The 14,833-nt window shown below is 40.3% G+C and overlaps 1 protein-coding gene and 1 long non-coding RNA gene across 3 annotated transcripts in view; one reads left to right on the forward strand and one right to left on the reverse strand.

Moving 5' to 3' along the window:
- Positions 1-2,107: 2,107 nt before the first annotated feature.
- Positions 2,108-13,950, reverse strand: Ms4a1 (membrane spanning 4-domains A1). Of its 2 annotated transcripts, none has more exons than XM_070032235.1 (7): positions 13,789-13,950; positions 9,893-10,066; positions 9,364-9,483; positions 7,832-7,888; positions 5,523-5,759; positions 4,467-4,568; positions 2,108-3,601 (listed from the first exon to the last, which is right to left on the reverse strand). In XM_070032235.1, the coding sequence occupies exons 2-7, from the start codon at positions 10,049-10,051 to the stop codon at positions 3,374-3,376; spliced, it is 903 nt and encodes a 300-aa protein (XP_069888336.1). In that variant the 5' UTR covers positions 10,052-10,066; positions 13,789-13,950; the 3' UTR covers positions 2,108-3,373. The 2 variants fall into 2 exon arrangements, with proteins under 2 accessions (XP_069888336.1, XP_069888335.1); XM_070032234.1 differs by having other exon boundaries at positions 9,893-10,069; positions 13,789-13,949.
- LOC138833852 (uncharacterized) overlaps positions 9,144-14,833 on the forward strand; it is a 40,910-nt gene continuing 35,220 nt past the window's right edge. Inside the window, exon 1 of the long non-coding RNA XR_011373966.1 lies at positions 9,144-9,221. This is a non-coding gene — a long non-coding RNA (uncharacterized lncRNA). The remainder of the gene's footprint in view (positions 9,222-14,833) is intronic.

Raw genomic sequence — 14,833 nt, forward strand, 5'->3', positions numbered from 1 at the left:
CTTTTACCATAGAAACCAATGAAAAAATGGGGCCAACACAAGAGCTTGCTTGCTTGCTTGCTTTTTTTGACACTTTGGGCCATGGAATAATTTGGCTTCTGACATTGATGCTGTATCCCACAAATTTCTTTCTACAATATTGTCAGTAGTGGTTATTTCTATCAAAGCTGACAGAAGATCCAGAACATTGCAAGACTCACATACACATTGTTAATAAGGTAATAAGATTTGAGTAAGTTGGCAGTGATGTGACTGAAACTTAGCTTTCTGTGCATCTTGGCACCCAATACTCCATACACTGGTGAGAGGGAGACTAGTATGTCCAAATGCTTTAACCTCCAAGAAGGTATGGAGTTTGCTCTATACTACCCATTGCTGTATTCCTTTACTTTAGAGCAGTACTACATGGCATGGCAGCACATGGGGCTGTTCCATAGATACTTGTTCAGTTTGCTAAATGAATGTGGCCTATTCTGAGTAATTTCTTATCCAGATTTTTATGCAAACCACCGAGTTCTCTCTCTCTCCTTTCCTTTACAATCAGATATCTCAAAAGCAGAATCTGCTCTTGAAGTTTGAATGCTCTTACATCAAGTTCATTCAAGCCTAGTATTGTCAGACAAAAAGTGTCCCTTGTCATGTATTTTTGTGTTCTGATGATATTCAATTTGCCTCTTAATTATGAAGGTATGGTTTATAAGCTCATAATGATTCATGAATGCAATGGGAGGTGCCTGGAGGTGAAATTGATTTTTAAGCATTTCTTTCTTTCTTTTTTGCCAGTCCTGGGGCTTGAACTCAGGGCCTGGGCATTGCCCCTGAGCTTCTTTTGCTCAAGGCTAGCACTCTACCACTGGAAGTACAGTGCCACTTGTGGCTTTTTCTGTTTTTGTGGTACTGAGGAATTGAACCTAGGGCTTCATGCATGCTAGGCAAGCACTCTACTACTAAGCCCTACCCCTGAACATTTATTTCTTTATGATTATAAAATTGTATAAAAATTAAGAGGATCAGACGAGATCGGGCGCGTTCAGGATTCAGGTGGACCTGTTGTAACAAGGAGAATTACAAAATGTCATGTCAAAGCAAGCTTTACAATGTCGGAGTGGCGGGGGAGGGGGGTATGATTGGGTGGGGGGGAGGGGGGAGGCTGGGAAGGGAGGTGAAGGGTAAACAAAGGAGGAGGCTGCAATGCTTGGTAAGAAATGTATGCATTATCCTGCCAATGTAATTGTAACCCCTCTGTACAGTATGTTCTCAAATAAAATAAAAAAAAAAGACTATCAATAAAAAAAAAATTAAGAGGATATATAATTTAAAGCCAGAGAACACATCTTTGGCTTTAGTAGGGTTAAGTATGTTTGCTATTGGTCAGTGTTACTGGATTCTTAGGAAGAAATGTCGTAGATAGACATTAAAGGTATTAACATAAAGAGTTATGTGAATTGTTTTTTTGGTTGGTTGTGGGGTTTTAATTCTGGGCCTGGGCGCTATCCCTCAGCTCTTCAGCTCAAGGCTTGAGCCACAGTACCACTTCTGTTTTTCTGAGTGGTTTATTGGAGATAGGAGTGTCATGGACTCTTCTGCCTGGGCTGGCTTTGAACCACGATCCTCAGATCTCAGCCTCTTGAGTAGCTAGGATTGTAAGCGTGAGCCACTGGTGCCTGGCAAGAATTATGTGAAGTTTTAAAAATCTAATTACTTGAGATGTAAAAATCAATAGTCTTCGAACATATTTGAATCAACAAATATATTGCAGAAGTGGGGGGCATTTTACAAATTGGATCTTGCATTTTTGAAGGTTTTCTGATTTTAGTTTTAGTTCCCCTTCAACTTGTTATTGCCTTTTTTTCATTCTCTAATTCAGTGTAGGAGCACTATACCTAAAGTTGAGAGGGAGAAATATATTATTAATGAGCTATTCCATAATTATTTTCCTTGGGAGTGTAAGGCCATACTAACACATATCTATGACATTGTTTAAGTATTTATGACATTGTTTAAATGCAGATTTTGTTCTATAAATATATACTGAAGGCTGAATGAACCTTTTATACTCTGATATTATGAAAGAAAAGAACAAGGAAACACTCATGTTACAAGTATATGTTATAGAAAAGAACTCGTTTTATTCAGTAAGCATTAATTTTGGGGACTTCACATAGAGAAATGTTCTCTTTTTTTTTCATAATTATAGGAACTATTTTCCATTGGTAGTCACTCACACAATGGAACTATCACAAGACATGTAAATTACATTGCCTGTATGCCTGTTATACCAGGAACTGAGGGATTACAGCATCTGGTAGGCAGATTATGGTAATATCGTCCTAGGTTAACATTATTTTCTTAGGCAAGGTACTAGTATCTCTGAATATGAAGAGGAATTTAAAAGTAAGGTGGTTATCTGAGATTTGACATTTTAGTTATGCTGTTTCTTTCTTTTTTTTTCCCTGATTTTTTTTTTGGGGGTCCAGTAGTGGGGTCTGAACTCTGGGCCTGGCCACTGTTCCTCAGCTCTTCAGCTCAAGGCTAGCACTCTACCACTTGAGCCACAGCGCCACTTCCGGCTTTTTTTCTTTTTGCTTATGTGGTGCTGGGGAATCGAACCCAGGGCCTCATGCATGCAAGGCAAGTGCTCTACCACTGAGCCACCTTCCCAGCCCCTAGTTATGCTGTTTCTAAGCATAATCTTTCTCCCGAGACTGTCTGTAGGATTCCATGTATGCATTGTGCACTCTGCCAGCTAATAACATAACTAAGTATTTTTGTTTCTGAGGAGTAAAAATCTGATTCTCACACTTTGTTTAACTCTCAAGCCTTGTTTGATTCTGGTCTGAGTAGGTTCTCTGACAGAACCTGCTGCCTTGGATCTGAAGATTGTGCTACAGTGTGAGCCTGATGAGAACATATCTGTGATTAACTTCTTATTGTTCCTCATTATATTTATTTTCCTTTAAACAATAATACCAAAGAGGAGCTGCCAAAGATGTAGAGTTAAAGATAGTAGAGGGATGGGATGAAACAGTCATAAATTGTTTCTATCAGCTGCGGAGTCTCCACGTTGCTGGTAAAGACGTGCAAAAACTACTTGTACTACTACTAAAACGTCTATTGGAGGAAAAGTTGGTGGGAGATTATATTCTGTAGCACTTATTTTGCCCTTGTTCCAATTTAAGCAAGTTTTCTTAAATGAGGTCCACAAAGATACAATCTGCTACAATTGCTACGCTCTTTGAGTGTGAAAGACAGAAAGCTGCAGCACTCTAGGCACTGATCAGAAGGAAATATGGAACACAACGACAGAGTGGTGGATGATGGCCTGAAAAGCTCTAAACACTAATGCTCAGACAAGAAAAGCAGCAGCAGAAGTTTAAGACGAGTCATCGTTTTCTATTGGGGAGGTTTCCTGATCTTGAGGAGGCTCTGGAAAGTTTATTTCTGTTTCTCCTTCTTCTACTTCTTCTTCTGCTTGGATTGGGATAATTTCAATGTCTTCTTCATTCTTTGGTTGGGAAGATACTTCAGTTAGTTCAAACATTTCTTCTTTCACTTCAATTGTCTGTTCTTTTTTTTCTTCAGCTGTCAGGAAAACCACACTCTAAAACAGAAACAAAATTTTCTAGACTTTTCCATTGACACCTTTCTCCATAATCTCTATACATCAACATCATTTCCTAGTTGTTATGCGACTTATGTTATTTATCATAGACCTCCAACTACCAAGATTTCCTCAGATGCTCAAATCTTTATCAGATCACTTATCAAAACTCAAGTCTGAGTAAATGTTCAAGGGCTTGCCACTTGAAGATTTACCACTTTCCTTGGAATGCTCACACTGCCTAGGAAAAGAACACTTCAAAACACAGGTGTTTACATCCTAGTTCTGATTTTCTTTCAGTGATTATAACCCTGGGAACCATTGCTCTCTCTTTTTCTCTCTTCCTGTCTCCTTCCCTTCTTTTTCTCCTCCCCTCTTTCTCTTTCTTTCCCTTTCCACCTTTCTCTCCCTTCCTTCCTTCTCTCCTTGCCTTTCTCTCACATTTTCCACATCTGTAAAACAAAATAATTAGCGACAACCTCTTAAGTTCCATTCTAGTACTGAAGCAGTTAATAGATCCATTGTTGGAATATTCATATTTCCCTTTGTCAGAGCCTCTTAGAAAGCCTATTGTTTTGGAAAGTGAATTAGGTGAAAAGGGCAGGAGCAAGAGGAGAAAAATTAGAAGTGAAATTGAAGAACTGGTGACTTTAATCAGTCTTTATCTTTCTAATCACAAATTGCTTTGCAGTTCTAAGACATTTGTGTACATTATTGGTGTTCTCTGCTTTCTAGAAATGTGACAAAACCATTTCTTAAGAAGCTCCTAGTCTCCAAGTCTTACCCAATCTCATTCTCCATAAATAGTCCTTTGTCGATATGAATTTAGTAGGAGGATGTGATGGCAAGAGGGTTTCCTACTTACAGCTTTGTGCCTGGAGCAAGTCCTTTTCCATTCATTCTCAACAATACCAGCAGTTACAAGATTCTGGAAGAAGGCAAAGATGAGCATCACTGACAAAATGCCCTGAGGGAAAAAACAACAACACAGGAATGGAGGTGAACATATACCGATAGAAGAGAATGTGACTGATGCTCATTAAATGACTGCTGACTACAATTAAATGAAGAGAATGTGACTGATGCTCATTAAATGACTGCTGCTACAATTAAATGAAGAGAATGTGACTGATGCTCATTAAATGACTGCTGCTACAAGTAAATGATTACAAGATCAAGTCATTAATACAATAATAACTGCCCGGAGGGCCTGCTACCACAGCTAACAGTGTCTTCACAAGCCAAATGGCTTATGAAAGAAAAAAATGACTGAGTCCCAAATTAAATTGTATCCAAGTTTAGGTAGTATGGGATCACACCAAAGAAACCGTTCTACACCTAGAGGGGGAGCAGATCCCTGACTCTACAGTGAAACTCCTCCAAAAGAAAGATGGTTATCGCTTCTTAGGACAGCCATGTTCATCCTACTTAATAATGGGCTTGGGTCCTGGCTGAAACGGTAGAGTTCTTGTCTAGCAAGTGTGAGGCCCTGAGTTCAAAACATATTGCTGCCTAAACAAGTTAAAGAATAGTAGCAACAATAATACTACTAATATTAATACCACTAATGGTATTAATAATAATAATAATGCCATTAATAAACATATATAGTACTTTATACAAGATACTGTTCTAAGTGGTTTGCATGCATTTACTAATTTATTCCTTCAAACAACCCTATAACTAGTGTTATACTATACTTTATACTATATCTATACTTTATCTGACAGGTCTACCTATAGGTATACTATACGTATACTTTATAGTGGAAGAAATTGTGGCAGAGTATGGGTGAAATACTTGCCTAAAGCTGTAGAGGCATTAAGGAACAGACTCACACAGTCTAGGTCTAGAGTTGATTCTTGTAATAAAAAAAACCCCACTATTTCTCCCCTGGAGAGAAATTCAATTTCACACTTACTAAGAAAACAGATTGCATGCTGTAACAGAATTGTGTAGATGCAGAGTTTTTCTCAGCGGGATTAGCTGGTTCACAATTGTATATGTTAACATATGGCACGGGAGTTTTAATAAGATTCAGACTTTCCATTTTTAAAAAATGTGACATTGTAATATTAAGTATGTCCATGATCAGAAGAATTATTCCAGAAATGGCAGCAAAGAGGCTCAATGAGTTCATTATCACTTTTACTCTGATCTGAAACAGACAAACAGATTTATTAATTAGTTATGATTCTCATTGGAGAATATAGCCTAGAAAGAAATCCCACCTGCCCTTCTCCTGATTCACAAAAATGCCACATCTAAATCCCACCAAAGGTCTGAGGATTTTAGCCTCCTTGTCAGCATAAGCTTCAGTCTTCTTACTTATTCCAAATAGAAACCAGAAGCAGCAGCAATGATATGGCTACCTTCTCCTTATTGATGTAAATTTCATGCAATCTCAGTCTTTCAAAATACAATTAAGGCTGTCACGGGTGAGAAAGCATGTGTGTGAATGTTTCACCTTGCAGGGATGAGAAAAGCTCAGAACTGGAAGGAGTAGGTGACAGACACATTTTGGTACAGTTACCAGTGACATTTTATGACACACATTTTTCATTTCTGGCTCTGTGACCTACCGATGGCCATTCAGGAGGTATGGCCAGACAGGAGGTGAGGCTGTCTTTGGAGAACAGAATAATTTGATCTTCATAAACAGTTTGTTTCCCCTAAAACTGAGTTTCTCAGGCCACTTCTAGAGAGGAACAAGATACTTAGACGCTGTCTGACTGAAAGTGACTCAGTTTAGTAGGTGAGAGAAAGTACAAGGAGAGAAATTTCTTCAGAGGAACCTTGTTGGTAAGGGCTTTACCTACCCAGCAGAATCAGGGGCTCTACAGGAACCCTTCTTTTTATGTATGAATGAATTCTAGGTGTTATATGAGTAACATCACACTGTAGCTATTTCTTTTTTGCTAGTTCTAGGCCTTGAATTCAGGGCCTGGGTGCTATCTCTAAGCTTTTTTTTTTTTTTTTTTGCTCATGACTAGCATTTTACCATTTGAGTCATAATTCTACTTCCAGCTTTTGGGTAGTTTATTGGAGATAAGAATCTCATGGAGGGGCTGGGAAGGTGGCTCAATGGTAGAGCGCTTGCCTTGCATGCATGAGGCCCTGGGTTCAATTCCTCAGCACCACATAAGCAAAAAAAAAAGAAAAAAAACCGGAAGTGGCGCTGTGGCTCAAGTGGTAGAGCACTAACCTTGAGCTGAAGAGCTGAGGGACAGCGCCCAGACCCAGAGTTCAGGCCCCATGACCGGACCCCCCCCCCAAAAAAAAAAAGAATCTTATGGAGTTTCTTGCTCAAGCTGGCTTCAAACCATGATCATCATATCTCAGCTTCCCTAGTTGCTAGGAATTCAGGCATGAGCCACCTGCGCCTGGCCATGCTGTAACTTTTTAAAGCTACTGGAACACTGTCACACATATTATTCCATTTCATTCTCATGCCGACTTCCTGGAGTGGCCAGAATTAGTATTCCATTTCTTTCTTTCTTTCTTTCTTTCTTTCTTTCTTTCTTTCTTTCTTTCTTTCTTTCTTTCTTTCTTTCTTTCTTTCTTTTTTTCTTTCTTTCTTTCTTTCTCTCTCTCTCTCTCTCTCTCTCTCTCTCTCTCTCTCTCTCTCTCTCTCTCCCTCTCTCTCTCTCTCTCTCTTTTGTCGGTCATGGGGCCTGGGCCCTGGGGGCTGTCCCTGAGCTCTTCAGCTCAAGGCTAGCACCCTAGCACTTGAGCCACAGTGCCACTTCCAGCTTTTTCTGCTTATGTGGTGCTCAGGAATCAAACACAGGGCCTTATACATGCAAGGCAAACACTACCAATGAGCCACCTTCTCAGCCTCTATTATTTCCATTTTCGAGCAAGAATACAGAGCATCCTAGAGATAACTGATGTATCTGAGTTTATGACTTAAGGTTCTAACTTAGCTAAAACCTGAATCAGACAAAGCTGATTGGAGAATGTCTGTTTCAAGGATATTCTTTAAAAATATTAAAAGGGTTGTTTGCATGTAATACTTAGTATTGACAAGTCTGTAAGTACAACTTCCCTGGACTTCTGGAAGATCTCATGTTTATGTACTTTCCTGAATAAAAATCACAATTGGCATAGTTAAGGATCTTTGCTTTGTAGACTTTAGTCTATGATGCCAGATCTCTTTAAGGGTCCTAGTTGTGAATGAAGAAGACAAATATTTCTCTGGTGTGTGGGAAAGGACATTGGTTTACTTGCCAGATTCTTCCTGAGGCTTTTCTCTGTGGCTGCCAGGAGTGATCCAGAAATAATGAACTGTAAAAAAAGAGATGTGAGGTGGTGGATGGGGAGAAGTGGGGGGAAGAGGAGAGAAGAGAAGGAAGAAAGAGAAAGAGAGATCACTTGTTGACACTGAAAACTGGTCATAAAAAAGCCTTCTACATATTTAGCCACTCTCACTGAACTATGCACCAGACTTTATTAAGTTCACTTGTGTTTTGTTATCTGGCTACACCAGATAGGTAGCAACCTCTGTGCCTGGACCATTAAATTGAAACAAAAATGTACAACAATAGTAATATGATTTAGCCTTTATTGACATAGTTTATAATCAGCCACAGTTAACTGTCTTTCAAAATACATTTAGGGCTGATATCTCCAGATATGAAATAAGAAAATAATAAATATGAATTAAAAATTTTGATTTTCCTTTTCCTCTTGTTCACATTAAGTTGTGCTTACTAGGCAGGCTTTCTACTACTTGAATTATGCCACTAGCTCTTTTTGTCTTTATTCTTAAAATAGCATTTTACTTTTTCCCTGGGATAGCTAAAATCTCAATCCTACCTATGTATGCATCTCCCCTAGTTTGCACATACCACCTCACCCACTAGGGGTCTTGTGAATTTTTGTTTTGCCCAGGGCTGGTCTTGAACCACCATCCCTCCAGTCTTAGCCTACTGGGTAGTTGGGATTACAGACATGAAGCCACAGCTTCTGACTTATTTTTATTTGTTTAGTTAGTAACAACGTTCCTTGGAGTTCAGAGTAACTTAAATGGCTTTGATGCCAAGGAGAAGTCAATGTAGAAGGAAATCCTTGTCCTGAAGTTCCTAAAAGTGTCATTCAAATGTTGGTCACGACAAGAAATGATGGTGATTATTTCTTAGCTGCTTTGGAGGGAAACCTTGTTGTAAAGAGTCTTCCTTATGAAACTTTAGTGCTGGACTCATTGCTAGAGTGGCAGCCATAAGGATAGACATCACTGCCCTGTGATGCAGTCAGCTCTGTTAATGAGTTTGGGAAACATGCGCCTACAGTATTACAAAGGAGAGTTGCTATACTCCTAAACTTAAAGAGATTTTGAGGGGATTAGACCAATTTGTTCAGATGCCACAGTAAGCAATCAGAATTGATAGGGAGGAAGGAGCAGGTGGGAGAATATGGGGTGTTCCTGTTTCCTTTTGCTTTTGGGCACCAGCTATCTAGTGCCTCTTTACTCCCTCCCCCCGCCCCCCGCCCCGAATTAGCTGTGAAAAGGCCCTGATTTAAACACTCCTCCTTCCTGCACAGGTCTGGGCAGAGCATCTTGCTTTGAAAAGTTCACACAAAGCGTGATTACTAATGCTCAACTATGGTACTCACACAGGTTAGTCACACTGTCTTACCACTTAATTATTTCAACCTAATAATTGTTATTCTATCTGTATACCTTCCTTAACAAAAAATAGCCCCGATCTTGTTATTTTAAAGAATTTTTTATTACACAAATATTATTTATTCTTACTTACCATAGTGCCTCCCCAGAGTGGGTACCACACCGTCACACAGATGGGTGCATAGACCCCAGTGGGGATCAACAGCAGGCCACCCAGGGCGAGATGGAAGAGTCCATTCATGATCTGGACAGCCTGGGGGGAAAGGGACACTGCGAAGTGAAATGACTACAGCTGGACAGTGAAGAGGTTTGAACCCTGGGGACTGACTTGGGGGACCGCACAGGATTCCTAAAGAAAGTAGTAGGGGTGGCCTGTCTTTTTCTTGTTCATGTTCATTTCCCCACCACACAGGATATTTCCCTGTCATGCCTTGAATTTTAGAAATGGCTTGGAATAGAAGATCTTTAAGATTCAAACACAAAGAGGACCTAAGATGGCCTTGCAGTGAGCCTGGTGCAGCCTTGATTTAGGCCAATGCATCACACATAAGACTATATCATTTGGACCACATCTCTCCCAGTTGGACTATACATAGCCCACAGGACCAGCGTCTGCATGCCAGAGCATCTCTAGAATGTGAAGTATAAGGTGATGGACTTACCCCCAGAGCCTTTGATTCTCTCATGAAGAAGCTTTGCGTGGGGCCCACCAGGGAAGACACCCTCCTGAGGTTTACTTTGGGAGTAGCCTGAAGCCTAACGGGGCCTTTCATGGGCTCTGCTGGGAACATTCCAATCACTGAATTTCTGGGTGTTGCCATTTTCTGTCCTCAGAACTTCTAGAAATAAATAATGTCAGTATAATATAGCTACAGATGTAAAACATTTGATTATCTGTTTTTGAACATTTTTGAGTATCTGCAGACTTGCAGTTCTGTGGGACTTTGGTAAGATAAATGATCTGGATTTCTCAGGTTCCTTTAAATGAGATACAAGATTTGACACCCCCGCTCCCCAAAGAAGGATTTACAGGGCTCAGGGAAAACAAAAAGAATTCATTTAAGTAGTTTATCAATAATAAATATCAAAAGCAAAAGGTTAGTGAGTGTTGAAATGAGCTGGACATTGTAAATCACCTTCTCACATCAGAAGCAAATCATGAGTAATAGCAAATAGCATTCACCACATTCTTCCTGTGTTCTGGGCACATTCACATATACCAATGCATTTCAAAGACTAGCTGGTATATTGTGGACTAACCGTAGGATTTTTATCTTTAGTGATACTAAAATCTGAACTGATCCTAAAATAATGAGTCAGCTGATCACACACACACTGATTTTATTAGCTCCAGCAATTTCTACATTAAAATTCTTATTTTCAAAGATGCTATTGTTTCTGTGTTCATCCTCTGAAGAAGCATTCACAGTCTGTGGGTTTGGGTTTGAGCAATGACTTGTAGGTCCAATAACTCCATCACATACTGAGACGTTCAAGGTTGCCTTCCTTGTTACCTCCACTTCCTCCTTTGCCACTCAAAATAGCTTTGCATTTTCATCCTTTCAGCTCTGTGCACTTATCTCTGAGAATAAATATTCTTATCTGTGATTTCTTTTCCACCAAGACCTTTACCCATTCAGTGAATTGCTTCTCCCATGCTGTGTACAGTCTCTCACTCTGTTGGCAGGAAAGTTAATTCCATCTTTGGTGCTACATTTGGGATCTCTGTAGAGTTGGGATAAGTACCTTACTCAAATACAAACTATTGTTTAGGTAACATAAGTTATTGTACAACTAAAGTGTTGCTACTTAAATTATTATTACTGAACCTTTCTTATGACTAAAATGTAGTGTCCCCAAACACAAAGCCTCCTTTCTTAAGTCTAGAATGGCTCCAAGCACTTCTCCATTTCCCCTTTACCTCAGATTCTTTAATGCTTTACATTTGACCCTTTCCCCCAACTTCCTCATCACCCACTCACCTCTCTATACTTTGCACCTAGTTTCTATCCGAGGCATTCAGCTGAGACTGCTCACAGTGTTTAAAGACCACGCCGCAGACGTGGCCTTTTCTTCATGTGTTGCCTCAGATTGCCTTATTCTCTTGCTCCCTGATTTAAGAAGTTGGAGCCAAATTTCATGCCAGCTCCTTCATTTCCGATGCTCAACCAATTGCCAGATAATGTTATTTCTACCTCTGCAATGTGTCTTGCCATGTGGAACTTTCTTGGTTTTGCACAAAAGTTTGTTTTTTTTTGTCAGTCATGGGGCTTGAACACTGGGCCAGAGCGCTGTCCCTCAGCTCTTCAGTTCAAGGCTAGTGCCCTACCACTTGAGCCACTGGGCCACTTCCGGTTTTCTGAGTGGTTTATTGGAGATAAGAGTTTCATGGACTTTCCTGCCCGGGCTGACTTTGAACTGCAATCCTCAGATCTCAGCCTCCTGAGTAGCTAGGATTACAGATGTTGAGCTACCGGCACCGGCCAAAAGTTTTTTTTTTTTTTTTTGTCTGCTGTCATTTTCTTTTCTAATATATCCTACACAGGGTTACTAGATCCAACTTTAAATCACTGCTTAAGTCATGCTTTTTCTCAGTGTAAATTCTTTTGCTGTCTTGTCCTTGCTTATTAGAGAAATTCTCTATCTGGCCTCTCTAGCCCTTTGCTCTTCAGCTCCACCTGACTTGCACATAACTTCCAAAGCTGGTGGCTCCACTGGAGCCACTGGCCTGGACTTGTCTTCTGTCTTCTCTGAATCTGCTCAATCTGGAGACGCCCTTTTCCTCCCTCTTCAGTTCCCCGAAGCCATCCTTGTCCTTACCTGATTGAAAAGATTTCTTCTAAGTCCAAAGCTTTTTTTGCATTTGATACTGTTCATTCATTTCTTTTCAGTGTCCTACTAGGATTTCATAGGGAGCCCATCTTCTGCATAGTATGACCTCAATACATGTTCAATAGAACACTAAACTCTGTTCCTTCCACTAAATGGGTGCTCAAGATGCTGGTTTAAAGGATGATAAGTTCACTTCACTTGCCCATCAGTGAGAACAAGCCATTTGTTTTTGTCAGTCATGGGGATTGAACTCTGGGCCTGGGTGCTGTCCCTGAACTCTTCAGCTCAAGGAGAGAGCTCTACCATTTGAGCCACAACATCATTTCTAGTTTTCTGGTGGTCAGTTGGAGATAAGAGTCTCACGGACTTTTCTTGCCCAGGCAGGCTTTGAACAGTGATCCTTAGATCTTAGCCTCCTGATTAGCTAGGATTACATGTGTGAACCACCAGCACCCGGTAAGAACAAGCCATTTTAAAGGAAATGAAAAGACAATTTTCTTTCTCCCTCTCTCAGAAACAGACTCTTTGTCTGTTTGTCTGTCTGTCTGTCTGTCTTTCTGTCTGTCTCTCTTTCTCACTGGTTGGCCTCAGGAACCCATTATGATATGATTAAAATGAACCCCCTCTCCTGTCTTCTAGGTTAAGGTACAATTTTGTGCTCAGTTTAGTGTCCATCATCCCCTGTATATATAAGCATTAAAGTTTAACATCATCTGGGTGTATTTACATGTCTTAGTTTATCTTTGGAGACAAAAGCAATTAAGGGGAAATGATTGGAGTTATTTTTCTGTGACCATGACTGATTTTTTTTCCATTTTAGTATTAGTATCAAAAAATTCTAAAGGCTTTTGTGTTTTTTAGCTCACTCATTCAGTATTCATGACATACTGGCAATACTTATTGTCTGTTTTGTGGATAAGCAAGCCGACACGTGCAGGGGTTTAGCAACTCACTTATATGGCTAGAGCTCCAGTTGGAATACATAAGGGTAGAAACCATGCTGTGGTCTCCATGCTGCATCTACTCCTTTTGTAGCCTGAATTGACTGCCCATAATAGTTTTGGAGAAGAGAACAGTTAAGAGACTTGAATGGACTTCAAGCCTTGAGGCCACCAGGATCAAACCACGGTGCTATTAGAAAGTCTGACTAAAGAAAGTCTTCCAAGAATGGAAACAGAATCTCCAATCCGCCTAGTTCTTTATCATCTCATTTCAGCACTTTATTTTTTTCATTTTTTTGCCATTTAACAACACAGTGTATGAATACAATATAGCTTGATTAATGTCACCTCTTTTAACACGCTCAATCTTCCCTTCCTTATTCACCCCTTCCGTTACTCTTCTTCATGTTGTAGGATGTATATTAGATTCTTGGCTGCATTTCCCCCTGCTTCTTCTCCTCTTCATTTGTGTACCCCTTTTCCCCCAACCACACTCTACTACTTTCACGTACCTGTTTCCTGGTGTTTTTCATTTTGGCTTCTCAAGGAATTATACTATTTGAGATCTCCCTTGAATCTACCACATTTCGGTAATACATTTATATACAGGCGCATTCCACCCAATGCATTTACTTAGGAATTTGTAAGCTAAAATCTAGCTTCCATATAGAAGGGAAAACATGGATCCTTTGTCTCTCTCTGGGCTTGACTTACTTAACATACTTCTCCCCCCAAGTATTCCATTTCTTTCAGCCTTTTAAACAAATCAAACTCACAGATTTTACCTGAATTTCCACGACTTCCAATTTTCAAGGCTTCCAGGCTCCAAGGGCTGATCAGTTTGCTGCTTCTGGCGGCTCAAGAACTTGAGGGCGAATGAAATAGACCAGGCCAGGGGGTGCTATCTCTAGTAGATACCAGGTGACAGGAAATCAGTACTGCTGCTACCTTGCTCCAATTACTTTGGTTTAATATGAACTTAACCAGAGCCAAGAGAGAGAAAAAGTTTCTGCTACACCAACAGGTTTCACTTCTTGAAAAACACCCCCAGGGGACAGCACAGTGCCCTTCTTGCTACCTTAATTAGAAGAACTTCTGCAGCCCCCACCCTGCAAGCAGGTGTGGGTAGTGGGTCCCTAAGGGGTAAAAGAGCATTGGAAATTCTCCAAGGCTAGGCTGTTAGAACTTTTTACCTTTCTGCTTTGCTTTGAGGGGTAATAGGTAGGGAGGAAGCATCCATGCAGTGGTTCAGAGAATCATTGAGCACATGTTCTTAGGGGTGTTGCACTTATCTGCTCACACTGAGGGTTCTAGTGTATCATGTTATGTCTCATGTCAGATTAGCAGAGATGGCTGGAAATATCGCTCATTCACTTGAGGCAACAGTGAGCCTTCTCTCCATTTGGGTATGGAAATTGAAATAGCACTTGTACCTGTGAACAAGTGTGTTTCTTCCATGGGTCTAGTTCCCTAGCTGCCCTCTTCAGTAACAGAGAGAGCTGCATGGACAAGCCTAGTGCTGGATCAAGTAGGAGAATGGAGGAAGCTGGTGGCATCAGGATTCTAAACATCTGGGGAGTAAATCAAAGAAATATTTGTCCAAAGATATTATCAGCTCCAGCTCCATATGCAAACTTTGTATTCATATGTTGGGATTTTCCATTACTTTAAAAGTTCTGTATCCAGTACTGGATTTGTTGGACACAGGACTATAAATTAATTTTTTGTCCATTTAATCTAAGGATATGACAACTTTATTATCTAATCTGAGGTTATCTCTTCCTCCCCTCCCCCACCCCTCCTCTCTCTTTCCCTTCCCCTCTTTTCTTA

This window comes from Dipodomys merriami, unplaced genomic scaffold (genome assembly GCF_024711535.1).
Source record: "Dipodomys merriami isolate MVZ:Mamm:240054 unplaced genomic scaffold, mDipMer1.0.p SCAF_21, whole genome shotgun sequence".
NCBI classification, from domain to species: domain Eukaryota; kingdom Metazoa; phylum Chordata; class Mammalia; order Rodentia; family Heteromyidae; genus Dipodomys; species Dipodomys merriami.